The sequence below is a fragment of the Galeopterus variegatus genome, unplaced genomic scaffold (genome assembly GCF_000696425.1).
Source record: "Galeopterus variegatus unplaced genomic scaffold, G_variegatus-3.0.2 Scaffold522, whole genome shotgun sequence".
NCBI lineage: Eukaryota > Metazoa > Chordata > Mammalia > Dermoptera > Cynocephalidae > Galeopterus > Galeopterus variegatus.
Window position 1 is genome coordinate 497,605 of NW_007726633.1, and position 26,563 is coordinate 524,167.

Sequence of the window (26,563 nt, forward strand, 5' to 3'; positions counted from 1 at the left end):
AGGGGGTGGTTGGAGGAGGGGCAGGGCCAGAACTGGGGAAGGAGGGAGCTGTCTTCCGGGAGGAGATCAAACACTTTTTAAAGCAGGTGCGGGGGACACTGCTCAGGGCCAACTGCTGAGACCACAAAAGCAGCCAATCCTCCAGGATCCCAGCCAGAGCTGGTGCCGGAGGCTCAGAGGAGGAGGCCTAAGTTGTTGAGGAGCACCCTGCCCTCCTGGAATCTCCACAGAGTGAGCAATAAAGGAAAGGAAGAGATACAGAAGGGAGAGGTCAAGAGAACTCCTGGTGGAGGTGGGGCTGGACCCAAGCCTGGAAAGCCAGGTAGGATTGGATCAGGAGGAGAGCAGCGAGAAGGCACATGGGGTGGGGAGGGAGGAGGGGCATGGAAATAGAGCATGAACCAGGGCTTGGTGGCAGGAAAGTGGTGGGCTTGGTAGGGCTGAGTGATTCTGAGGGATAAGGCTGGAGACACAGGGATGGCTGTCCTCAAGGGACACTGGGGAGCTAGTGGCAGGTCTAGAGGGCAGGGATATGTCGGAAGAGTCATGTGTGAGCAGGGTCTGGCTGCATGTGGGAAGAGGCTGATGGAGAGCCCTGTCCTGTGGTCAGGAGGGGAACAAGGAGAGAGAACTCAGGGGATCTTCCCAGCAATCAGTGTCCTTAATGAGGCAGGAGGGCAGCATGAAGCCTTCATCTCAAAGCCAGACCATGGTGGCACTACCCAGGGAGGACGTGCTGAGAAGGGAGAATCTGGGGGTCTTATAGCTGATGAATCTTCATGACCTTTTGACCAGTCCTCATCTAAAGGCAGAAAATCCTCTAGAGTCTCGTCACCAGCCTCTTCTTGATTGCCTCCCCTGATGAGGAGCTCACTACTCCATGAGAGTAAGAAAGCTACCTTTGTCCCAAGCTGCAATCTGCCCCCCACCTTCCCTCCTCCTAGTCAGTTCTAGCCTGGCCGTCTGGGAGGGGAAGAACACGCTGCTCTCCTGGAACAGCCCGCTGCCTTTCTCCAACTCCCCACCAGCGTCCACATGCACACCAGAGCATCCAGCCTCTATCCCTCATGCTCTGGTGATGCTATTGGTGAGGGGGCGTGAGAATGCTGGCAAGGGGCTATCAGACGATGCTTCTGACCCTCCCACGTGGCAGGGGAGGGAGGAGGTAAAAGATATTCACTCTCTTCCCCTCGGGAGTTTGGCAGCCAACAGCACTCCTTTCCAGCCCACTGTGTGGGGTCACATTTGGTCTTGGGCCAGAGTTAGGCACCTGTGTGTGCTGGGAGCAGACCCTGAGCTCACAGGCCTGCGGACCCTCCCACGTGGCAGGGGAGGGAGGAGGTAAAAGATATTCACTCTCTTCCCCTCGGGAGCTTGGCAGCCAACAGCACTCCTTTCCAGCCCACTGCGTGGGGTCACATTTGGTCTTGGGCCAGAGTTAGGCACCTGTGTGTGCTGGGAGCAGACCCTGAGCTCACAGGCCTGCATGCGGTTGAATCTGCCTTGGCCACTTACCCATGGGCTTTTTGGGGACAGGGGCACTGCACGGGCAGGCACATTGGCTACCCCTCATTCCGGGACTGAAGCATTCCCTTGGGCATTCTCTGCTGTTCTGTGGGGATCGGGGGTGTTGCTGAGGTTTGGTTTTGCAGGCCTTTTGGGTGTGCTGCTGGACTCAGAGCCAAGAGCTGGGATGGGAGGGGGAGAGCATGGGGGGTTTCTGAGCTTCCTGCAGCTGCTCCCCAGGCTCTTGACCATTTGCTCCAGCTTGGACTTGATTTGCCAGAGTCTGAGGCTTCTGAGGTATTTGGGTGGTTCTGGTGTGTTACTAAATTTCTGGGGGTTCTTGGGGGCAATACTGAGGTTTTGGAGGTTCTTGTGGTGTTACTAAAATTCTGGGAATGTTGCTGAGATTCTGGAGATGCTCTGAACCATCTGGGAGCCCCAGGGGGTATTTCTGGGGTCCTGAGGACACTGCCGGCCTTCCCTCTCCTCCCGGTCTGTCACCTCCTGGTGAGCTTAGCACTTTGCCCTTTGGGGATTTTTGATAACCACAGGCTGCTGAGGGCACGCATGTGGCCCTCTGTCCCTGGATGCAAAAATTCCTCAGGTTTAATCAACTTGAACAAAAACAGGAGGAGGAAAGAAACCTTGTCCTCAGGCCGTCATGGGCCAGCTACAGCCTGAGGGACAAGGCATGGCCCATGTGCAGATGACCTTCATTGGCTGAGTCCTGAAGCTTTTTAGTGCCCCCTCCCACAGTGAGCAGGGCCTGGCCACCCCCAATCTGTGCCCAGCTAGGAAGCCTGCTGGCCTGGGCTGCTTCTTGGATATTGGCATCAGCCCCATCTGAATGTGCCCACAGGGGCTTATGCAGGCCAAAGCTAGGCAGGCCTGCTGGACCCCTGCCTGCCTCTCTCTGCTTCCCAGGTGCCCCTTCTCAGCTTTCCTAAGACACTTATACCTTATTCTTGCTACATTTCCTGACCCTCTCTGGACTGTTCCAGGCCCCCTCCTCCAGGAAGTCTCTAAGACTGCTCAGGCCATCTCTTCACCACCACTCTCCCCACCTTCCTTCCCTCTGAGCTTCTGCAGTTCCATCTCCCAAGTACCTCTCCTGTCCAGCCCCTCGCCTCCTGATTGTGGGGGATGGCCTCTGACTCTTCTGGGTATGAGCGCTCCTGTAAAGCCAGCTCCAGAGGGGGCCCTGGACTCTGCTGCCTAGGCCTTTGGAGACATTCTGTAAGGGCACATCATGACCATGTTTCTCTTCCCAGTGCTTCTCCTTGCCAGCTGGCTGTCTGGCCAGGTGGCATCCTTCCTAACATCTCTGAGCTAATCGTCTCATTTCGCAGATGGAGCTCAAAGCTATTCTAGCCCCATCAAGAAAATGGGGTCTGCCTTCCAGCTTGAGCCATGTGGCCACCCAGCGTGCCCTCCTGCCCCCACCACCGTGGTTGGGAGAGCTGGGGGCCAGGAGGGTAGGTGGAAGCCATGGGAACACCTACTCAGTCACAGCCTCTCTCTGTGGCTCTAGCCTTCTGGCTACAACCAGTGGCTGGTGTGCTGGTTCCACATTCTTGGGCCATGAAGTCACCGAGGGCATGAAGTGGGGGCCATGGGGAGAGGAGAGCCCACAATTGAAGACTTTCCAGGCTGGATTTGACAAAGGCAGGGCCAAGACCCAGAAAGGGGAAGCAACACACTCAGTGTCACACAGCCAGCCCCAGGGCTCAAACCAAGATAGGCTGCCTCTCTAACCAAGCCTTTTCCACAGCCATGTGAGAAACCCTGCCCTGACCTTCTGCACCTGCTCCTTCCCTTTCCCAGCCCTGCCCTAACCAACGTCCCGGGCACAAGGCTGCCCTCTGTTTGCTGGGCCCACACCATGGGAGAGGGACAAAGCTCCCCTCTGTTTAGGGCCCCCCTGAAGGTGGCTTCTGCATCTCACCAGTGAGGGGGTGGTATCACCGGTACTGGGCTATCCCTGGAGTGGTGGGAGACAGTATCCACAGGAAGTCCCTTTGGTGGTGGAGCACGATTTGGTCCAGGGAGGGGGTGCTGTAGGGAAGGGACTGCGCCTGGGCTTGGCCGGGGGCCCCCTTCTGCTGGCCCGGCTGTGGCCCCTGTGGCTGATGGAGGCTCCTGTAGGCAGCCTGAATGCCTCTGCTCGGTGCCCATTTGGGTACCTCCCTCTCTCTCTTCAGGTACCTGGCAAATACCACCTCATCAGTGAGGCCTTCTCCCCTGACCGTGCTGCCTGTTGGTCCGCTCTCTGCTCTTCCTCCAGCTTACCCTCTGCCTCATGGCACTTGTTTGGTCTCCCCCAACCTGCACTATGCGTTAAGTTTCTTGAAGTGCAGGACGTTATCTATCTTGCTGACTTGCTGCACTGTCAGCACACGGACTTTGCCTGGCACATAGTCAGCGTACAAGAAATATTTGTTGGATGAGTGAATGAATGAATGCACCAGCTTGGGAGGAGGCAGAGTCAGGATCCCCCCAAGGAAGGATGTGGTTTCTGACAGGTGGAGATGTTCATGGTTGTCATCTCAGCATTGCAGGGGGAGTGAGCTCCTTGTCTGGGACTGGTCTCCAATTTTCGGAGGTATCATGGGGGGGGATTTAAAATCAGACAGGAGTTGGTAGCTCCCTAAGCTGAGGGTCTGAAACCCTTGAGCAGGAAGGGGACTGCCTGGTTCTGGTGTGGGAGCAGGGGGATCTGAAAAGCCCAGCTAGTGAGCCCCAGGACACAGCAGCAGACTGCATGGGACAGGCCCATGGATGACGATGGTCACTCAACTTCCAAAGTCCCTCTGATCCCAGGATCCCAGGACCAGGCCCTGTGTGTCAGGGGCAGGAGGGAGAAGGTGGGAAGAAGAGGCAGAGTTCTGGCCTCAGGGAGCTCCACCCAGGCCTGGGAGGCAGGGTTCAGCCCGAATCCCTGGGATCAGATGGGCCAGCGTGTGCTCCTGCATTGCATCAGATAAAGTCCAGGTTCAGCTCTGAGTCAGCAGACGCTGACATCCTGTGGGACAGGGGAGGAGGAGTCATAGCCCTGTTCCTGGAAGAGGGGCCATCTGGGAAGAAGGGGGAGGAACTAAGGCCCTAATCCCGCCTTGTGGGCCTGACTAAGGAATCTGGAGGGGGAGCCTTTAGGAGCCCTGTCTACTCTAAGATGTCACCCATGCTGTTCCTTTATCACGAACATGTCCCCCCATCCCACCATCAATCACCGCCACCCTCCACTCAGCTGATGTTTCCCTGCCCTTCACATCTCCACTGAAATTTACTTCAGGAATCTCCCCCCACCTTCATCCCGATGCTCACGGACCAAATACGACTTCCCATGGTACCCCCAGAGCACCCTGTGCCTTATCTTTGTAACCCTCGGACTCTTGAGGTTATTTACTTACCTGTCTGTGCACCCCCCAAACTGCAATCTCTCACATCCCAGGACCCAGAACAGTGCTGGCCCATAGTAGGTGTTCAATAAATGTATGTTAAAAGAATAAATGAATGAACGTCTTTTTAAAAAAAATCTTGTTGAATGAATGCCTTAGCTGGGTAGGGCCATGGCCCAAGACCCCTGTGGAATATTGAAAGGACCCTAAAAGTCTCAGGGGGCCTGAACTTCTGCCCAGGGAGAGTGGCCCGAGAACTGCTCTGTGCCTTCATCAGCATCTTGTCGCCCCTCGGGCTGGGCCAGGGAGAGGGAGGGGAGCCTGCCAGGGGTCCAGCTGCGCAGGGCAGGGAGGAAGGGGAGGGACCCTGCTGTTGCCCAGGCCGCACCCTCACCCTCACCCCACACCTCGGGAGGAGCAGGAGGCCAGCGGGACTCTTCTTGCCTACCCGTGGGTCTGGTTTGTGTTTAAAGGACTAATTTCCACCATGTGGGGGTGAGTTATCTCCTTGTGAAATCAAGCTGTAGGAACAAAAAAGGTTTGACCAGTGAGACACATGTTGCCTCCTCCATGGAAACCCCAGGAGAAGGAACGGACTGGCTCCCCCTCCTTGCCTCTGCCCCCGGCCCAGTTCCAGTGGCCTGTCTCCTGGGGTGGCTGTAAAGCTGGACTCGCATGTGGGGCACTGCAGATGTGGCAGGCAAAGGTGTGGGAGCTTTGGGGCAGGTGCTGAAGGCAGGTATGTATGTGCGATCAGGTGCGGGGGGCTGGGGGGCCGCTCCTGGCCACATCCCTCCGGGGCTCAGGCTGTCAGTGGAGCTGGGGCCTCCTTCCCCAGGAGGGGGGTTTTGTCAAGGATTATGGTGTGTTCCCAACACTGAGGCCCAAAGGGGACAGAGAGGTGCAGGCTGAGGCTGGGGATGGTCTCAAGGGAGCCTGAACAAAGGGGGAGCTTGGACTGGAACCCCTGGGAGCAGGAGGGGCGGGGAGCCCAGGAGGGAGGGCCCAGGCAGACTGTGTGGAGCCCGAGGGCAGCCCGCCCACCCTTTCATCTCTGCAGCTCCTTCCTCCCTGTCCTCCCTTCTGGTGTGTCTGTGGGTCAGTCCGGTGGGCTTGAGGAGGGGGAAGGAAGGAAGTGGTCTTTGTGGGTAGCTCGGCCCAGGCAAATCTTTGAAAATGGTCCTTTGAGCCAAAGCCTGCTTGATGGCTGTCGAGACAGACAGATGCTCCTGAGAGCCCAGGGCCCCTGAGGAGGTGCACTATCCCCGAGGGGATACCTATCACTGCAGGACCAGGCAAGATTAGGACAGGAGGGGACGTGAGAGGCCTTTCCCCTCCTCCAGCCAGCCTGCCCACGCCCTCCTTCCCTGAGGGGTTTTTCCCAGAGAGCTAAAAGCAAGAAAGTAACCTTTAGGATTAAAGAGAAATGTTTCTTTGTTTGGGTTTTCTTTCTTTTTTTTTTTTTTTCTTTTAAGCCTCTTTTCACATCTGTAGTGGCTTTTTTCTTCTTGTCTGGGGGTCAAAGGAGAAGGGCCTGAGAATGTCGTCCCAGGTAGCTGGGAACCAGACCTCCTCCGGGACTGAGGATGACTACTCCTATGGCAGCTGGTACATCGATGAGCCCCAGGGCGGAACCGAGCTCCAGCCCGAGGGGTAAGTGTGGAGTCCTAGGCTCTGTGGGTACTCACAGTAGGATGTGGCAGAGATTACCAATTGGTTGTGGCTGGGGGTGCACAAGGGCTGCTGAGACCAGCTCTGCCACTTGTTTGCTGTGTGACCCTGAGCAAGTCACAGCCTCTCTGGGCTTGTTTTCGCATCTGTTACATGAGAACCTTGCCCTGCTATTAAAATGCTTGAGGTGGGAGACCCAGACCAGGCTGGTCACCTAAAAAGCACTTGTGTAATGTATTAGAAATACAGATTACTGGGCCCCCTCCTTGCAGATTCAGATCCAGCAGGTCTGGGGTGGCTCCCTGGGTGCAGATCTGGCCAGTAGCCAGAATGGGGGAGTGGGGGGTGGGCAGTTGAAGGAAGCTGGCTCGCCTTCAAGAGGTTAGTGGTCTTGGTGGTGATCATTTGGGGTGTGGTGTTTACCAGTGTCAGGTTCTCTGGGCACACTGGGCGTGGGCTGGGGAGAGGCAGAGAACTGAGGAAGAAAGCCTGGGGGTAGGTCACTGAGGAGACATGCTGCCCTGTTGTCTTTGGATGGTCTCAGAGTCTCTGGAAGGACGAGGAGGTCCTGTTCTCTTTAGCAAGAGTGCTCAGGCCAGCCCAGGCGAGGGTGGGGAGAGAGGGAGGCAGCCTCAGCCCATCCCTGGCTGCCTTTGCCCACACCCTTTCTACCTTTGTTTAGTCTGGGCACCTGGTGGAGGGGCTGGGCCTTTCTGTGCCCCCTACCTGCTGCCGAGGACTGCTTGCCTGTGTGGGACCAAGGGCTCTTTCTCCCTTATTGTTCCTGGCTCTGGGCCCATCCCCTGCCTCCCTGCTCTGTCTGAGGATTTGGGGAACCAGAAAGGTGAGGCTGAGGGGTTGCCGAGCCAGATGTGTGCACATCTGTTCTCCATCAAAATCCAAAACTGGAGAAGGAAAAATGCTCGTGTGCCTCCCCTGGGGCTGGGGCTGCGGTCTGGCCAGGCTTGGGTCACTCAGCAGGGACAGAGGCCCCACCTGGGCCTGGGGCAAAGAGCTGTTGTTTGGAGGACTCAGGGTTCTGACCACCTGGATAACAGCCCTGCTGTCAGCAAGGGTGTGCCCCTACTTGCCTCCCCGGCTGACTTCGAGAACCTATGGTCTCCCCATGTCCTGCCGTGTAGGTTGGGGGAGGGAGCAGAATGGAGAGGGGCCCAGGAACCCCGTGAGGACGAAATCCTGACCTAGGTTAAGGCCCTAATCTGAAACTGTGTCCTTGGGAGCCTCAGAGCCCAGACATTGGCTGGGGGCCAGGTGTCACAGCCAGCTCTGGGCTGGGGTATTTAGATATGGCTCAGCAGAAAGCTGGATGTGTGGCAGGGACTGGGTGATGTGGAATGCTGCCTCTGATGTGGGTGGCATCCAGACTCACCCTTGCTCCACAGATCTCATTGCCATTGCCCACACTGCTGCTCTCCCTCTGGTACCCCCAGGCTCAAGCTGGGCAGACCCTTCCCCAGGTAACCAGTTCTGCCTGCTGTCCCACGTCTAGGTCTAGCCCTGAACTCAGGGCTTCTGCCTGATCCCCTTTTCTACCACACGAGCCAGCTGGGGAAGTTGAGGCTTTTGTTATCCTTATAGATCTCTTTATCTCCACCATGGGCCTACCTCTGTGCTCAGCCATGGTGAAAGCAGGCCCTCTGCCAAGCCATAGGGAGCCTCTGTGATAATTAGAAAAAGGGACCCCCATTTAGGTGTATTAGCTCAGTAGATGTGGGGCGTGGTGAGTAGTGGGACCTGGACTTCAGATTGCACTCATTCCCATGGCTGGGCATGCTTGTGCAGTGTGCAACCTACCCAGCCATACACAGAGGCCCTTAATGAGAGGGAAACAGGAAAAGAGAGGGAAGAGGGATGATCATTCCAGGCACAGACCAATCTCAGATACTGGTAAGTGGAGGGCAAATTGTAGGACTGAATACTTGATTGCTTGACCCAGGTAGTATGCTCAATGACAGTTCTGAGAAGAGGTCTGTGAGGCCAAGGAACAGTCAGGGAGCCTTCCTGGAGGGGGAAGGATGAAGTGGGCCTGGAGGATAGGAAGCATCTGGGTGAGTACATATAGGTGTTCAGGCCGAGCTGGCCCACTCTGCTTCCCTGGGAGCCTCCTGCCTCCTTCATCCCTATGACTCCAGACCTTGGCATGGGACCAGCACACCATAGGGGCATGAGGGCTCTGGAATGACCCTGAGAAGGTGGATCTAGGCAGGAATGTGTAGGAGAGATCAGAGGGCTGAGAGAAGTAGTGGGTGGGGCCTCAGGGTAGACAACCTTAAACCCCAGACACAGCTGCACACTCAGGGGGGCCCTACCCAGGCCTGAGCCAGCTGTTGTTTGCTCTGCAGGGCAGTGCCCTCCTGCTACCCCAGTGTGCCACCTGGCCTATTCCATGCCTGCCTGGCCTCGCTGTCGGTAAGTCCAACCTGAGTCCACTCTGGCTTGTAACCTGCTGCCAGCCTGGGCAGGGGAACTTGTATTCCGTGCTGGGGCTGGTGAAGAAAGATGCTGGGAGCCCCAGGGAGGGGGTATCTGGGAGTGTTCCCAGGGTGAGGGCTCAAACCAGGATGTCGGCCAAGTCCAACCTTCCAGACTTCTGTTACTCTTGGCCAGTCCCCAAGATGCCACATGAGTGTCCTGGGGACTGAGGCCAAGCCCTCAGACTCAGACTCTCAGGGAAGGCCTGGGGACCCCAAGCCCACTTCTGTGCTCTTCTTTCAGATCCTTGTGTTGCTGCTGCTGGCTGCACTAGTGAGGCGCCGCCACCTCTGGCCTGACTGTGGGCATGGCAGGCCTGGACTGCCCAGGTTGGTGCTGTGGCCTGGGCACCCCCACTCAGGGCCCAGGTGATAGGGCCACTCTGGGAGAATGGGTGATTTATTAGGTACCTAAAAACCAGCTCTGGCCTTAGTGACCACCCCCCTCCCTGCCTCTCTCAGCCTGGGGGCTCTGCCCACCCCCACCCAGATCTGCAGGTTTAGTCAGGACCCCCACAGAGGGGAAGGGATCTGCCCAGGTCCTCCTGCTCCTGTTGTCCAGGACATAGGGAGAAAGGACTCCAACCCAGACCCCAGGGATATATGAGCCCAGCAGGACCCAGCTTCAGGATATACCTCCTCAGGCAGCCCAGTGTGGGAGAGACCAAGGGTTAGGGAAGATGGTGGTAGAACCCCAGTATAGACAGACTAGCACCCCAGACCCGGGCTGCACACTGCAGTGGGTCCTGCTGTGCTGGTTTTGTGGGAAGCCAGCTTGGGGTCTCTGGCTGGTCCAGGAAAGAGCTTGCCCTGCCTGGGGGAGAGGGGTGTTTGGGGGAGAATGAAGCATGACGTAGCTCGCAGAGCATGAGGGCAAGCTGGAATGGAGAAGCGGAGGATCTGAGTGGCCTGCCCTGAGCCTGGGGGCGTGACGTCTGGGACAGCCATGCCCGCTGTCTGCTCCCTGTCCCGGGTCCACACCCGGCCCAGGGCGGCGTCCATTGCACAAGGATGTTGTGACTCGCTGTGCTCTCTGAAGGTTTGCCAGCTCAGAAAGACAGACCGATGAGCATGGAGGCGGTCATTTCCTGAAGATTCCAGGGTGGGCGGAGGGAGCAGCACTCGGGCTTGTTCCCACTGTGTGTGTGTTCCGAGTTCTTTGCCACAGGGCCTTAGAGCTTGGTAGATAGGAGACATTCCACAAATATCTATGGAATGAATGAATGCATGAAGGGGCCTCAGTCTCCCCATCTGCAAGGTGGGAATGACTCTACCTCCCAGTTTATGGAACATAGCCTGGAGGTAATGAGGGCGCAGGGGCTGAGCAGCTCCCTCTTGTCCTGTCCCTGCCTCTGTGCCAGCCCTGTGGATTTCTGGGCTGGGGATAGGCCCTGGATGGTGCCTGCTGCTGTCTTCATGGTCCTCTTCAGCTCCATGTGTTTGCTACTGCTGGACGAAGACCCACTGCCCTTCCTGACCCTCATCTCACCACCCAGCCCAGGTACCCAGTGCAGCGGAGGCCCTGGGGCTTGATCGGATGGGAGAAGGGTGGGGTCCTGGAATGTTCAGGTTGGCTCAAGGAGGTGATGGTAACAAGGACCGCTGTCAATGGGAACGGCTGCTGCCCCCCAGCATGACCTCTTTAGATCATCCAACCCTCACAATGACCTGCAAAGTATGGATATTAGTCCCATTTTGCAGGGGAGGGAACTGAGGGTCAGAGAAGGGAACAATAAGTAGCAGCTTAATTTACTGGATACTTACTCAGGTGCTCTGCTAAGCACTGTACCTATGCCTTCTCATTTCATCCTTGCTAACATACTGCAATTATTTCCATTTTACAGAGTGGGAAACTGAGACCCCAAGAGGTAACTTGCCCAAGCACAGAGCTGATACTAGTCAGAGCCTGGATTTGAACCAGGGGCTCTTGCTCACTGATCCAGCTGAGGGGCTTGGCTGCTGGAGACAGGAGAAAAAGCATGCGTGGGCTGGCCCCAGGCCTCATGCATGCTCCTCCAGCACATGTCTCTCTTCCTATTTTGCCTTCCAGGGCCCTGGAAAATGCTGGCCCTGCTGTATTACCCTGTCCTCTACTACCCTCTGGCTGCCTGTGCCACAGCCAGGCATGGAGCCGCACATCTGCTTGGCAGCGTGCTGTCCTGGGCCCACTTTGGGGTCCAGGTCTGGCAGAGGGCAGAGTGTCCTCAGACACCCAAGGTAACCACTAGCTCACGGTGGCCTAGGGCAGAGGGACACACAGAGGAGCCTGTTAAACCAGTGTGGTTCCTTTTATCTCCTTTGATGTGCTGGGCTTCCCAGTATGCACAGTATTCCACTCCTTTAAACACATGCCCTTTCCAAGCTTGGCTTCTCTTTGGGTGAGGCAGGGGACAAAGCAGCTGGGCCCTGTCATTGGGAGCTTTCAGTCTAGGAGGGTGCAGGGAGGGGAGTGGATGTGGTAGGAATAAGAGGAAGTCGGAAATGCCCCATTACTGATTCCCCAGCCCTCCTTTTGGTCAGGCTGCAGTGGGAATGGAAGTGAAGAGCAATGGGTGGGGGGATGGTCTCAGGGATAAAAGGAGAATTCCAGAACCTCAGAACCAGGTTTGCTGGCTGCTGGCTAGGGGTGTGAAGCTGCCAGTCTAGAACTCAGAGAATGATGGTGCAGGCTTTGGAGCTACACAATGTGAATTTGAATCCAGCTTCAACACTTCATTAATTCACTCACCCATTCATTCATTCAACAAACAAATGTGAAGCACATACTCTGTACCAGGGATATTTCCAGGTGCTGAATCCAGCTATGAACAAGACAAAGTCCCTGGCCTTCCAAGAGCTTTCATTCCAGAAGGGGAGACACAATAAATAAATAAATGAAGGGATGCCAGATGGGGCTAAGTGCTTTGAGGAAACAGCATCACCTGAGACTCGGTTTCCACACCTGTAAATGGGGTTGATAACACCAATCCTTCAGGATGGAGGTGAAAATTAGGAGGTTTCTTTCAGAGGGTGGGACTTGGTGAGTCTCTTTCACCACCTAGAACATAACACACACTAAGCTCTCAATAAAAGCATATTGAATTAACATATAAATGAATGAGTAAATGAATGAAGGGGCCCAGCACCCAGGAAGGCCTCAACCCTGGGAGGTAGGGTGTGTACTTCCCTGATGCCCAGGTTGCAAACTGAATGTAGACAAAATCAGGCCTTTGTCTGATTTTCAGGGGTCTCTGTCCTAATGCGCCAGGAACACAGGAACATAGAAAGTGGGTGTCCTCTGTGCAGGGCTCATTCTAGCCCCACTAGTGAGGAAGGGATCGTGTAACCTTCTCCCTTTTGGCTCCTCTTAGGCCCGTTGGAATCCAGAAGACTGGGGGGAGGGCCCAAGGAGGAGAAGTGGGCACGTTGTGCTGGGTGGCAGGTTGGGGGGCCATAGGACCAAAAGCCTTCCCATGGCACCCTAGATTATCCTCAGGCCCAGTGTGACTTGGGAAGGAAAATAGATTCTGGTTGTCTGCTGGGGGAGGAAGGCAGAAGGTAGGTCTGTCTGGGTGTCTGTCTGTCCAGATCTACAAGTACTACTCCCTGCTGGCCTCTCTGCCTCTCATTCTGGGCCTCGGATTCCTGAGCCTTTGGTACCCAGTGCAGCTGGTGAGAAGCTTCAGCCGTAGGACAGGAGCTGGCTCCGAGGTAAAGGGCCAGGGTTGGGGTGGGCTCCTACTGAGCACCCAAGACACCCTGGACTCCCCCATGTCTATATACATGGCCATGCTGGGTGGAGGGCTGAGCACGTAATAGGTTCTCAGAAATGTTTGCTGAGTCACTGAGTGACTGCTTAGTCCTCCCTCCCTGGCAAAGACTGAGCTGGGCCTTTGACTGGCACCCAGGATACCCAGGGCACTGGGCTGTATGAATAGCAGGGACTCAATAAAGGAGAACTGGGTCAGGAGACAGGAAAGTCATAGCTCTGTCTTTGAAACACTGAGGATCCAGCTGGAGAAGTGAGGCAGGCCAGGAGCCTTGTGCCTAATCAGAGTTCTGCAGATGCTGAAGTGATTCAGGAAGTACTCAGGGCAGAACTGCATGATGAATCAACTCTAGGTTGGATATGGTTGGATAATGTCAGATAAAGGGGAGGTCTGGGAGGGCTTCCTGGAGGAGGTAGACTTTAGTAGGGGCCTGAAGGACAGGGAGAATCTGGAGTGGGTACAGAATAAGAAGAAGGCATTGCAGGCAAAGGAAAGAGGATGGGTTTGTGTCTATTTTGTTCATGACTATATTTGCAGCATAATGGATACTCAGCAAATATTTTTGAATTTTTGGATCAATGAATACATCATGGTGAGAGAGAATTCTTAAAAGATATTGTGATCTTCTAAAGCACCTGCCTTCTAAGCACCTGCCATGAGTCAGACCCAGTGCATGGTGTTGTGGACTCAAAGCTGACTGACTGTGTCTGACCTCCAGGAGTTCCCAGTCTGTGTGTGTGTGTGGCAGGGGGTGGGGTGGGGTGGGTGTGTGGGTGGTGGGGTGGGGAGGAAAGATGCAGGGACAAGCACAGTGCAATGTGAAATGTGCAATGGGCTCCTCCAAATGCCATGGGAATCCGGGTGCGGGCGGGATCACGTAACTCTTCCTGATGAGATGGGGAGGAGAGGAAAACCCCACAGAGGCCCCCAAAGGGGAAGAGAGACAGGCACAAGAAAGGTTGAAGGCACAGAGGCCTAAGGGCTTGAAGACACAGAGGCCTAAGACAGACAGCAGGTAGGTGGGGTGCCAGCTGCTGGCCCGTGGGAGGTGGATGCAGGTGTGCACCTGGGGTGATGCGGTCATGGGTGCATGCTGCATAAGGTCTGCAGCTCAGGAGAGGGGCTGGACTGGGTCTTAACTTGGGCATCAACAGACTGAAGCCAGAGAATGAGTGAGATTCTGAGGAGGGATGGAGAGTGAGGAAAGAGGCCGGGAGGGCTCAAGTTCCCAAGGGGCAGCCCTGGGTCCCACACAGGCCCACTGAGCCTTGGTTTGGATTGTGCATGGTAGGCAATATGGTTCTAAGTACTTGTCACTCCTACCTTCCTGACACTCATACTCCTCGGAGGAGGCCCATCTTCCCCTCCTCTTTACAGCTGGCTCAGAAGAGGGGTGCTGCTCCCTGGGGACACACAGCACACCAGGCACAGCTCTGCCTTGCCAGTCCTTTTACCTCCTCTTCCAGACTCCTCTGCCTCACCTCCCCCTCCATTGCAAGACTCTCCTCCCGAGTCTTGAGAGGAACAAAATCCTCTTTAGACTTTGGTCAAAGAGGTTTAAGCCTCAAAGGACCCAGTCAAGCTTTGAGCTGACCCACTCCTGCCCTGGATCTCAGGGTTGCCGTAGCAACAGGTGACAATTGTCTGTGTGCTCCCAGTGATCCAGGGCAGTGGCCCACCCCATCCTCCCATGGGCCTCTGCCATTTCACAGGCAGATTAAAGCCTGGAATGTGGCTTAGACAAATCCAGTCACCCTTGTGATCTTCCTCCAGTAGCAGGAGGAGAGGCCTGGAGGGTCTGACCTGGAATGGCCCCATTCTGGGTTGTGGTCATAGACGTGTCCATGAGACATAGGTTGCCCTTTGCCCCAGTCTCAGGTAGCAGAGGCCAGAGGGCTGGGAGGGAAGCGGTGATGAGATGTGACTGAGTAAATCAGGAGAGAGTTGGAGACAGACCTTAGGAAGAACTTCCCAGCGTTGAGGGTTCTTCAATAGGAGACTGGCTGGTCTTGTACATGTGGACGAGAAAAGGGCAGTTTTGGAGGGCATGGACCTGAGCCCCACAGGTCAGCCCCACCCCGCCCCCACTCTCCACCACCAGCACTACCATCAAGAGTATTTTTCTGGGGCTTCTATGTGGTATCCACTCTAGCGCCCTGGGCTAGGGCCCCAGGGTTGGCTCAAGGCAGGTCTCCTTTGCCTGTCCATTCAGCTGTCTCCACAGGGGCTGCAGAGCAGCTACTCTGAGGAGTACCTGAGGAACCTCCTTTGCCAGCAGAAGACACTGGAAAGCAGGTGAGGGCCGAGCAGTGCTGAGCAGGCATGTTTGGGAGGCTGGCGCTGGGCAGCATGGCTGGGGCAGAGGGGAGGAATGGTCAGACACTGGGCTTGGCCGTGGGGCAGGGTTTCTCCCGAGGGCCCCGCCTGGCTGAGTCTTTCTGCAGCTCCCACACCTCCAAGCCTGGCTTCCTGTCCTGGGCCTGGATCGGCTTCAGACACTACGTCTACATTCCACAGCGAGGTATGAGGCCAAGAGTGACAGATGACCTCAGCCTTCCCTTGCACAGAGCAGCTGCAGTGGGGGCGACTCCTGGTCGCCAGAACCCTTGTTATCAGGAGGGACAACTGCCTGCTTGAGACAAGCGGAAGACCCTGGCCTGGCCTTGGTTCAGGGTCCTGTGAGCCCTGGCCCTGTTCCTGGACCCCTTGGGAGGGATGGGGGCTCCCAGGCCTGGGTGCTGCTCTTCACCACACCCCTTCTTTTGGGGACTGCAGGATTCCGCCTCCCTCTGAAGCTGGTGCTTTCAGCTACCCTGACAGGGGCCGCCATTTACCAGGTATGTCCTGTACCCCATAGCACCATTTACCTCTGGACCCTTGTCCTTGACCCCCAAGCCTGGAACAGCTCAGGCTCAATCATCTCAGCTCTCCAAATGCCCTACGCACAATCCTGTCCGGCTGCTCTGGCCATCTTAAGAATGCTGGCCTACCCAGAAGGGAGTGGGCTGCTAACTCACTGCGCTCGTATAGTGACTCGGAGCATGGGTTTTCGAGTCACATAAAGATGGTTTTAAATCCTAGCTCCATTTTTTACTCCCTGTGTGAACTTAGGCAAGTTATTCAATCTCTCTGAACCTGGCAGCTCATCTGTAAAACAGAAGAAATAGAATTACTTTCCCTTTGGGTAGTTGGGAAGATTTAGTGAGACAACATCAATAAACCCCCCAACACCAGCACCGCCTCCCCCCCACCAAAAAAAACCCCAAACAACAAAAATTAAAATCCTGGGAGGTAGGTATGATTTGTCTCCATTTTACAGATGGGGGAAATTGAGGCTCAGAGAGGTGAATTTGACTTGGCCAAGTTTCTACAGCTAATGTCTCAGGGTAGCACAGGTTGGTCTAGCTTTAATGCCTGTGCTCATTTACTTTCTCCAACACGGAAAAATTAGAAATTTTATATTTCGAAGTTTAGATGGATGATAGATAGATAGATATGGACGATAGAGGTGTCGATATACAGTTGTGCTGCTTGAAGGCCTGTCTTTGGCCTATTAGGATAAAGCTGTATGTGTTTGTAACATACTGTTTAGAGGCATGAGAACCTTGCTCTAAGAGGCAGATAAGGACACTCTGAGGGGCCATGGGCACATGGCTGCCAGAGTTTTTTACTGAAGAAAATGCCTTTCCTGGGGTAGGGGTGCCTGGTGTGAGCATAGCCATGCCCTGGCGCTCACTGTGGGGCTCTTCCAGGTGGCCCTGCTGCTGCTGGTGGGTGTGGTACCCACCATCCAGAAGGTGAGGGCAGGGGTCACCACAGATGTCTCCTACCTGCTGGCTGGCTTTGGGATCGTGCTCTCAGAGGACAGACAGGAGGTGGTAGAGCTGGTGAAGCACCATCTGTGGGCTCTGGAAGGTGAGGCCTCTGAGGGTCCCTGAGGGTCACTGCTGGGATGTGAGCTGGGATCCTGAGCTCAGTCCCAGCCTGCCATGGACATATGGGGGGGGGGTCCTTGGACACATTCCTTCCTCTTTCTGGGTCTCAATTGTCTCATCTCCTAATTGCCAGTTCCAAGTTTCTGAGACCTGAAGCAACCATCTCAGCAGCCTCCTGTCCTTTGTCAGCTTGTGTGACATATCCCACCCCCACCGTCTTTGACCAACTCTGGAGGTGTGGAGATGGGGAAGGCCATGGGACACATGAGCAGAGAGTGGGGAAGGAGGAAAGGAGGCAATGAGGTGGGGTGCTTGTCATGAGGACTATCATGGCAGGGGGCTGGGGTTAAACAGGGCACACACTTTCTCTTCCCTAATCTCTGTCCTCTTGGGCTATTCCATTCCTCCTTCCCTCCCCTGACAATAAGTCCCTGAGCCAGGGAATGATATCAGCCTCCCCTTCTGTGGCCTGGTGCCTCCTGCAGCCCTTAGCCCTGCAGTTACCTACCTACCCTACCTCCTGGGCCCTCCGACAGCCCTGTGGAGGAGACTGAGAAGAGCCCCCACTTGACACATGGGGAAAGATTTTCCTGAGCTTATACAGCAGGGCAGAGTGAAACCAAGAGATCATAAACCTCCTGAAGCCCAGGATGGACCTCTCTCCACCACCTTCAGACAAAGCCTGGTGGTCAGGAGTTGTGGGCCCTGCACCCTCAGCTGGCTTGGAGACCTGGGCTGGTATGGGCACTCTGGCTTCTGAGGGGTAACATGCAATGGTCAGAGCTTAGGCTACCAGCATTGCAGGTGAAGGTGTCGCTGCTCTGCAGCTGCTACTGACTGTTAACATCATCCTCATCCTGCAGACCTGGGCTGGACCTGGGTGTGCTGGCAATGGAGAGGGGCAGAAAGTGGGGAGTGGCCAAAGGTGTGGGCAGTAACTGCTTCCTAACCTGACCACCACCATGCCACCTTCCTGAGTGGCCTGGCTCCCAGACCAGAGGCTACACTGGAACTGCTGCTGAGGCCCACAAGCTAGACAGGTGACAAGTTCTGGGTGGGCTGAAAATACCATCTCTAGGGAGATTTTCCAAGCTAGTTGCAACCTGGGTCACAGGCAGGAACAGCTCAGCCCACATCCAAGCTCAGACCCCTGCTCACAGCAGCCCGGTTAGGTCAGCATTGTTGATTCCAGCTCACGCAGCAAGAAATCTGAGGCAAGAAGTGACATATCCAGGGCAATAGATTCTGCTTCTATTCATCACACCTTTATTTATAATCACATGTTGCAGTTTCCAAGTTCAAATTCTCTTATTTTAGATCTTCTTGGATGCAGGGACCAAACAGAGCAGTGTTTACTCTCCTAGTTTGCAGATAAGGAAAACTGAGGCCAAGGAGGATCAGAGATATGCCCAACACCGCTCAGCAATCCAAGGTGGAAGCAAGATCAGATCTGTGTTTGGGGGCCCTTTGGTCTGTTCTTAGCCTAAGAAGTTAATGTCTTCTGCACTTTGAGAGCTTCTCTTAGGGCTGCTCATGGGCACCTGAACCGTAAGCCTGGCATCATTCACAGAAAGCTTGGACTCTGGGTCAGGTCGACCAGATTAGAATCTCTGCTTCATCACTTTGAAGCTGTGTGGCCTTGGGCAAGCCTATTCATCTCTCCTGACTTCATTTTCCCTACCTGCAAAATGGGTGCTGAAGCTAAAAAGGCACACTTGTCCTTGAGGCCCTTGATCTGGTGGGGGAAAGACAGATCTATCCACAAAGCAGAGTCCAGTAGGGGGCAGGTGCAGGATCCTAGAGGTGGCCAAGGGCAGGAAGATTTTATTGGTTCTGGGGTATAGAGGAACCCAAGTTTGGAGCCAGTGGGGTAAGAGAGAGGCAGGAGGTAGACAGATGGAGATCAAAAGCCAAGCCTGTGGCCAAGGGGGCTTGCTAACCCTTCCCCCTGTGTTAGCCTATTCACTCACTGGCCAGGCTTAGCAGGCAGGCTCCTCACCTCCTGGCAGCAAATGGTCCAGAATGTACCTTCACTGTAGCCAAGCTGGCTCCAGAAGGGGTGGTGCAGCAGGCCCGAGTTATGCGTGCCCAGTGCTTTCTCCCAACCACTTTACAGAAAAGTGCCCTGCAAGGGCACTAGAGGCAAGATCCAGGGGCAGGTAGAGCAGCCCTGGGTTTCTGTAGCATCATTCTCAGCCATGGCTGCCTTTGGGAACTACCTAGTAACTTTTGAAAATTCCCAGTGCTCAAGCCACACCCCAGACCTACTGAATCAGAAACTCTGAGGACGGGGCCCAGCCTCTGTGATTGAATAGCCCTTCTGGTGACTCTAATGGAAGCAAAATTAGAGAACCACTGTAAGTGATGCCTGGTTGATTGATTTCAATCCATTGCTGATAGAAATAAGTTGTGAAGGCTTTGCCTTTGGAAAGCAACCAGAGTAGTGGTTCTCAGCCCTGCTGCACATTGCAGTCACCAGTGTTGCTTTCACAAAGCCAGGCCTGCGTCCCATCCTCAGAAATCCTGATGTAACTGGTCCGGATGCAGCCCAGGCAATGGGGAATTTGAGCAGCTCCAGGTGGTCCTAAGGCGCTGCCAGCACAAGACCCACTTCTCTAGAGCCTATGACTATGTGGATCAAGTGCTGGCCCTTCCATCTGTGCCTGTTCTACCCGCTCCTGAGTTTCTGGTGGGGGCATAGGAACCAGGAACTCTTCCCTGGGCTGCCGACGAGATCAGGATGCAGGTGCCTGGGGCTCATTCTGGAGCTGCTTCGAAATGGTTGCACACCTCCCTCCATCACTTCCTAGCAGTGTGGCGGGCTGGGTCAGGCCCTCTCTCTGAGCCTCAGCATCCTCTTTGGCTCAGCAGGAGCAATTCCTCTGTCTGACCTCATGGGGTTGCTGTGAGGGTCTAGAGCTAGGCTGGATGAGGATGTAGGGTGGGAGACTTGCAGCCTGCACGCTTGATATTCTTAAATACCCGGACTTGTTCATGACACACCATCCGCTCTTTCCCAGCAGCTGTGGACACAGCAATCTCATTATCTGTGTGCTTGGCGTGGGTCGGGGGAGGGAGTGGGGAGGAGGGATGACCACACCCCAGAAGAGATGGCCACTTCCCTAGTTCTGATAGATTCAGGCCACACTGATGTGGACTAACAACCCCTGTGCTCAGAGCAAAGGCCATTGGCACAGGCATGGACGGGGTTGTATGGCTGCATTGTCCTGGGAGAGAGGCAGCGCAGCAGTGCGCCTGGCAGCATGTGTGCGAGCCAACCAAGGCCTGGGGAGATGGAGTGCCCCGCTGAAGGCCACATGGCCAAGAAGTGGTGGAGCTGGAGGCAGATGCCAGGTTGGATGGAGTTTCTCACTGAGGGTCACACAGCAATGGAAGCAGCAACACCAGGGTAAAGGCCAGGTCTGCAGACTCAGTGCTGGCCTCTCCCCATCTTGGCTACCATATGTCACAGGGCAGGTGGGGTGGCCTAAGTCACTGGCCACCCAGATCCTAGAACTGGGGACTTGGCCAAGAGGCCTCCACTCAGAGTGGGGTGAGGAGCCGGGGTCACTCCTGAGGCACCACCTGGCAGCGGTTCAGAGGCTCCTGAAAGGCCCTCCAGGCCCTGACCTCCTGCTTTCTTCCCTCTCCACCCTCCAGTTTGCTACATCTCGGCCTTGGTCTTGTCTTGCTCACTCACCTTCCTGGTCCTGATCCGTTCGCTGGTGACACACAGGTTGGTGGCAGAGCAGAGGTGGGAGAGGGGTTGGAGTCCTGTAGGCCTACAGGACCCCTAACCCAGGAGGGCCTGTGGGGAAGCCCTGGGCTGCAGGTGACCCCAAGCCCACCTGAGTTTGGCTGCACGGTGGTAGAAGGGGAAGGTGGGGCCTGGGCCTGCCCGTGGGGTGTTCCTGTCTGGTTGGGGAAATGTCTGTGAGTGACACAGGGCACTGCTATCTTGGGGGTGACATGTGGAGTTTGCCTGGGGGTTGGGTTAGATAGGAAGGCAGGCTGGGGAAGCTGGCATTTACCTGTGAATGGAAGAAGAGGGCTGAGGTTGAGAGGCGGGGATGGGCCTGCACTGGGACAGTGTGGGTGAGGAGGGGCCTGGTGGGGACAGTGAGACTGTGACAGACACTGGACACCAAGCTGCCAATCTTGCCCTTTTGTGGTGAGTGAAGAGAGGCAGAGAAGAAGGGGGTGGTCCGGTCACTTAGCCATGAATTTGACAGCCCTCAGAGTTCCTGCCCAGGGATCGTTTCCCACAGGGTGGGCCCTACTTCTTCTAGCATTCAAGGTCCCCCAAGTCCCTGCCTGCCTTGCTTCCTGCCCTGGTGGCTGAGCTGCTTGTCACTTCCATTCTCACTGTTGTTTTCCCACTTTTCTGACTTGGCTCAGGTTGAGCCTTCTGCCTGGTTTTGTCTCCTTTAGTCACCTTTAAGATTCTGCCAGATATCACCTCTTCCAGGCAGCCCTCCCTGACCTTCCAGGTTGGGTTAGTGGCCTCCTCTGGGCTCCCACATCTCTGGGCTTCCCTGCTGATGGCCATGGATTGTACTTAGACCGGGAATTTTGTTAGAGGCTGGCCCAGAGGAGGAATTTAAGGAGTGTGTATTGATCCCTGAGGTCCCTGCCTCCCTCACTCCCACTCCAGGGCCAACCTTCAAGCTCTGCACCGAGGAGCTGCCCTGGACCTGGGTCCCCCACCCCAAGGCCCTCCCGCCTCCCGCCAAGCCATATTCTGTTGGCTGAGCTTCAGTGCCTACCAGACTGCCTTCACCTGCCTTGGTGAGCCCCACTTGCCCACTCCATCCATTCTTGACCCGGGTCCCACCCCAGACACAGGCCCCAGCGGGGGAGGGGAAGAGTGGTCAGCAAGTTCTGGCTGCCCTGAGTGTTTGTCTGTGATGGGTAGGCTCTGGGGCAAGAGCAAGAGCAGGGACCCACCCTGCTTCCTCTGCCCTCAGAAAGGTCACTCAGGTTGGGGGGTGCAGGAGTCCTCAGGGAATGGGTACCCTTTACATGAAAATGAATTCTGGGTGCCACCATGTGTTTACATGGAGTGTGGACCCAGATCTGGAGGTGGCAAGTTCAAGGTGGCACATAGCTGGTCGTGTAAAGGAGGGCTGTGCCGTAATGAGCTGCCTCAAAAAGTAATGAGCTCCCTGTCACTGGGGGTATGCAAACAGAGTTCTGTGGACATGGTTGGGAATTGCAAAGGGGGTCCTGCCCTGAAAGAGTTGGACCAGATTCCCGCCCCGAGTTTCTGATTTTCCCCTCAGGCACTGCAGTGAAGAAGCTCTGTGAAACATGTGGGCTGGGGCCAGCTTCACAAATCCAAGGACCTGATTTCTCTCCCTTTGGTTTCTTTAGTTCTCACCTCCCTGGAGGAGGAAGAGAAGGGTGATAAAGGAGTGGAGAAATTACTAGCAGTAGAAGTCATAATTTCTTGTTTTGGTAGATGTTGTACCTCCCAAGCCCTTTTGTACACATTATCCTATGTAATCAATTGGCCTGATTGTTTCAGTAGACAATTCTCATGCGTCTACCACATGCCAGGCTCTGGCTGGTAGGAATGCAAACATCAATTTAAAATGTGGTCTTGTCCTCAAGAACTTGGGAACAATTTGGGAAAAATAACGTTTGCAAGGCACTTTGTGGTTTTCAAAGAGTTGCTGCACACATGATCTCATTAGATCCTCATGACAGCCATCTGAGGTAGGGACTATTATCCCCATTCTACAGAGGAAGAAACTGAGGCTCAGAGAGGTTAAGTAACTCATTCAAGGCAGCACAGCTAGGCAGTAGCAGAGCAGGGATCTGAAACCAGGTCTTACCAATTCTGAAGCCCTTGGAATTCCTGGCAGTGGCAGGGGTGGGCCAGCTCCCATAGAATCTGGTATCTGTCCTTGCCATTCCCACCCCCTGGCAGGGCTCCTGGTGCAGCAGATCATCTTCTTCCTGGGAACTACAGCCCTAGCCTTCCTGGTGTTCATGCCTGTGTTCCATGGCAGGAACCTTCTGCTGTTACGATCCTTGGAGTCCTCGTGGTGAGTGAGGCAATGAGTGGAGGGCTCTGGGACCCCTTTTCAGAGGGCTGCTAACAGTGACCACCTTCCCTTCCCCACCTGCAGGCCCTTCTGGCTGACTTTGGCCCTCGTTGTGACCCTGCAGAACATGGCAGCCCAGTGGGTCTTCCTGGAGACCCAACATGGACGCCCAGAGCTGACCAACCGGTGAGGTGGCTCCTGGGCTTGTGGCTCCCTCAGGCCCTCAGCCTCTTCTTCTTCAGTGTCTCTCTCTTTTTGTGCCCTTCTCCCTCCACTGCCATCTCTGCCCTTTCTCCATTAGGGAGGCCAGCAGATGGTAGAAAGAGCTTGCCACAGAGAAAAGGGACAGTGGCCTAAATACATGTCAGGGGGCCAGAAATACCCCCATGGGTCTTTCTTGCTTTGGGAGTCAGTGCTGCTCTCTGCCAGATCATCTTTCCTCTCAAAACCATGCAGGAAGGAGGTTCTGTGTCAGATGGCAAGGCTGTGGGAGAACCTCTTTCCCAGGAAGGACTTGGAGTTAGTGTACAGGGGACCCAGAGGAGGGAGGTGGGAGACACCAGGATAATAGAAAGACCCAGGTGGACATGGACTTAAATCCCAGCTCTGCCACTGAGTAGCCAGATAGCTTTGGCTGAGTCTCCCAATCTCTCTGGGCCCCAGTTACCCTCCTACAGAAGGGAGTAACACCACCAGTTTTCCAGGGTGGTGGGTTGAGAGCTGGAAGGCCTGGCACAGGGTGGGGCACACAGAAGGCATACTCGATAAACAGTAGGTGCTTGATAAATACACAGCAGCTGTGGGCACCTAGGTCTGACACTGACCCTGGAGAAGGGGTGCTGGGAGGGGCTGCCTCAACCTTTCTTGTCCTGCCCTGCCAGGCGAGTGCTGTACGCAACCACCTTTCTCCTCTTCCCCCTCAACGTGCTGGTGGGTGCCATGGTGGCCGCCTGGCGAGTGCTCCTCTCTGCCCTCTACAATGCCGTTCACCTTGGCCAGACTGACCTCAGCCTGCTGCCACCAAGAGCCGCCACTCTTGACCCGGGTAAGGTCCCTGGGCAGGGGCTGGGGGTTGCTCAGGTTGCCTAGGCAGTGAAGGAAGGGTCTACCCTGCCCTGGTCCATGTGCCCATCTGTTCCTGGAGGATGTCTGTAGCCACGTGCAGTGTGTGCCCTGCCGAGTGCACATTTTTCTGCAGGGTGTGTGCTGTGTGCTGCTGTGTCTTGGCTTCGCGTGGTTCCGAGGTGTGTGTGGCAGGCGTGTGCGACGCGTGGGGTGTGTTCTGGCAGGTGTGCACGTGCCCACATGCATTGTGCTGGCCACGTGCTGGCGTGTCTACCTGCTTGGGGGCAGGGTGTGCATGCACACTCCCTGTGTGTGTGTTAGGGGGCGTCTGAGCTCCTCTAGACTGCTGGAAGCCCCTCCTCCCCAGCGCTGCCATCTCCCATCCCACTCCAGGATACCACACATACCGAAACTTCTTGAAGATTGAAGTCAGCCAGTCGCATCCAGCCATGACAGCCTTCTGCAACCTGCTCCTGCAAGCGCGGAGCCCCCTGCCCTGGTCCCCGGCAGCCCCCCAGGACGGCCTCAGACCGGGAGAGGAAGAAGGTGAACCCCCCACCCCCCACTGGATTGGGGGGGAATCGAGTCTACCCAGCTCTCCCAGGAAGGAGGCATGCTCCCCTTCCCAGCACACAGAGTGAGCGCCAGGAAAATTCTCACTTCCTCTCTCCCTCAGCTGCCAGTGGTTGCCCCTCCTGGTCCAGTCTCGGGGTAATTTTTTCCATGATATGAACACACATACACACACACGCCCAATGTGTGTGCACACACAGAATGAAATGGCTACCTTGCTAAGGGGCTCTGTCATGCTGACCACCACTCCAGGCCAGCCCCTACCCCCCACCTCTCCCTCAGGGAGTGTGACCTCCTCCTGTCCAGGAAGTGTGTATCAGGGAGGGCGACAAGCTCCAGGCCCTTGTCCTGGTTGGACCTCCAGTCTCTCCTCAGGCCTCATCCCCTCCCTCTTCTGTCTGCCGCCTGCAGGGTGACATCTAAGCCTTTGCACACTCCCCTCCACAGCCCCATGCTTCTCCTCACGTCCCACTCTGAGCCGGCACATGGAAACCAGGCTCACCACTCTCACTATGCACAGGATTTTCAGACTCTCTGCTCAGGTCTGGGGGCCAGGGAGGCTTGGCTGGATGTTTGTTGAGTGACTGACAGAAGGTCTCGCCCTCTCAGGGATGCAGTTGCTGCAGACAAAGGACACCATGGCCAAGGGAGCAGGGTCTAGGGCTAGCCGCGCCAGGGCCCGCTGGGGTCTGGCCTACACGCTGCTGCACAACCCGGCCCTGCAGGCCTTCCGGAAGACGGCCCAGTCAGGTGCCCAGGCCAAGGGCACCCAGTCCTGAGGACCGGAAGGGCCTTCTGTGTTGAGGCACATTCCCGCCTACCATCTACTTCCTTCTCAGCTCTCCCTGCCATGGCAGCCCTCCTCTCAGCACCCACTCTGCCAGCAGGTCCCCTGGGACCAAAGCTCCAGTGATCAGCCTTGGGACTGGGAGGTCACCACTGTTGGGTAGAGGTCTGTGCTCAGGAGGGCTCTGGTCTGCCTTGGCCGTGGAGTGCCAGCAAGGGCTCTGGAAAAAGCAACTGGCAGATCAGGCCTTTGGTCCAGGAGCCAGTGGAGCTGGGGTGGCCACGTTCAGGCCTCTCTCTACCCTGGCTTTGCCATTAGCCTTGCAGGGCCTCATTGAAGCCTTCTTGGGAAGGGGGTTGGTGATTCAGGGCCAGAATAGCTTTGCATTTCAGCTCGGCTCCAGCTCAGCCTTGGCCCTCATGCTGTGGAGCTGGCCACAGCGCCTCCTCTCTCCCCCAGCTCTCCCCCTCTCCTCTCTGGGGAGTGGCTGGAAGGCTCCTGGGCCTTGTGGCCTGTAAGGCAGCCCAGGAGGAAGCTGTGGGCTCCTGCTGGGCAGCAAAGTCACGACTCAAACCAGGCCCCACACTGAGCTGCCCACACTGGAGAGCCAGATATTTTTGTAGTTTTTACACCTTTTGCTATTATGAAAGAGGTTAGTGTGTTCCCTGTAATAAACTTGTCCCTGAGAAATAGTCTTCTTTATAGGGGGAGGGGTGCACAGGGGAAAACTCCCACACTGTCAGTAAATCAACATCATGCATGTACAGGGCTTGGGTGGGATGGGGGTATTCTGGTCACACGTGGGGCTGAGCACTGGGTGGGGGCAGAGAGAACCCATAGCTGCATCCTTGTGGGTGGAGAAGAGACTGGCGACCCTAGGATGCCACCCCTCAGTAGTGTGGGTGTTGGCTTTGGAAGTAGGGCTTATTCTGGGTCTTAAAGAACAGGCAGGACTTGGGGAGGGGTGGAGACTTCGGGGCTGATGGGGAGGCAGTGTGAGGAAAGCGGTGGGGGCAGGAAGGGCTGCCATATTGGGGCTGGTGAGGGGCCGTCCTGATGCGGGCATAATGAGTATGCAGAAGGGAAGGGGATGGAGATGACCGGGGCCCCTACCCCTGCTGGGTGCTTGGTGGAGGTGGGGGATGCATGAGTGAGAGAGGTGTTCTGGCTGTGGGGTCCACCGTGGGGCTGGGGGCTACAGAGGGTGGGAAAATGTGGCCACATCATAAATTGGAGTCAGCAGGGCCTTGAGAAATGTCTGTACAATTAGCAGAGCCCAACAGTTCCCAGGCCCACACCCACGTTCCTGCTGCCTCCTCTACAGCCTCAAACACTTT

General features: G+C 55.8%; 1 protein-coding gene across 3 annotated transcripts; it reads left to right on the plus strand.

The window, feature by feature from the left end:
* Window positions 1-207: 207 nt before the first annotated feature.
* On the plus strand, window positions 208-25,916 carry STRA6 (stimulated by retinoic acid 6). 3 transcript variants are annotated; one of them, XM_008569656.1, is made up of 18 exons: window positions 208-322; window positions 6,430-6,557; window positions 8,939-9,005; window positions 9,312-9,397; window positions 10,429-10,568; window positions 11,118-11,284; window positions 12,635-12,757; window positions 15,029-15,111; window positions 15,261-15,337; window positions 15,592-15,653; window positions 16,569-16,731; window positions 20,412-20,487; window positions 21,406-21,539; window positions 22,684-22,801; window positions 22,886-22,987; window positions 23,683-23,846; window positions 24,260-24,412; window positions 25,049-25,916. In XM_008569656.1, exons 2-18 carry the CDS (start codon window positions 6,445-6,447, stop codon window positions 25,216-25,218), a joined length of 1,998 nt encoding a protein of 665 aa, XP_008567878.1. In that variant the 5' UTR covers window positions 208-322; window positions 6,430-6,444; the 3' UTR covers window positions 25,219-25,916. The 3 variants fall into 3 exon arrangements, with proteins under 3 accessions (XP_008567878.1, XP_008567877.1, XP_008567879.1); XM_008569655.1 differs by lacking the exon at window positions 208-322 and adding an exon at window positions 5,528-5,643; XM_008569657.1 differs by lacking the exon at window positions 208-322 and adding an exon at window positions 5,528-5,643 and having other exon boundaries at window positions 15,041-15,111.
* The last annotated feature ends 647 nt before the right edge of the window (window positions 25,917-26,563 follow it).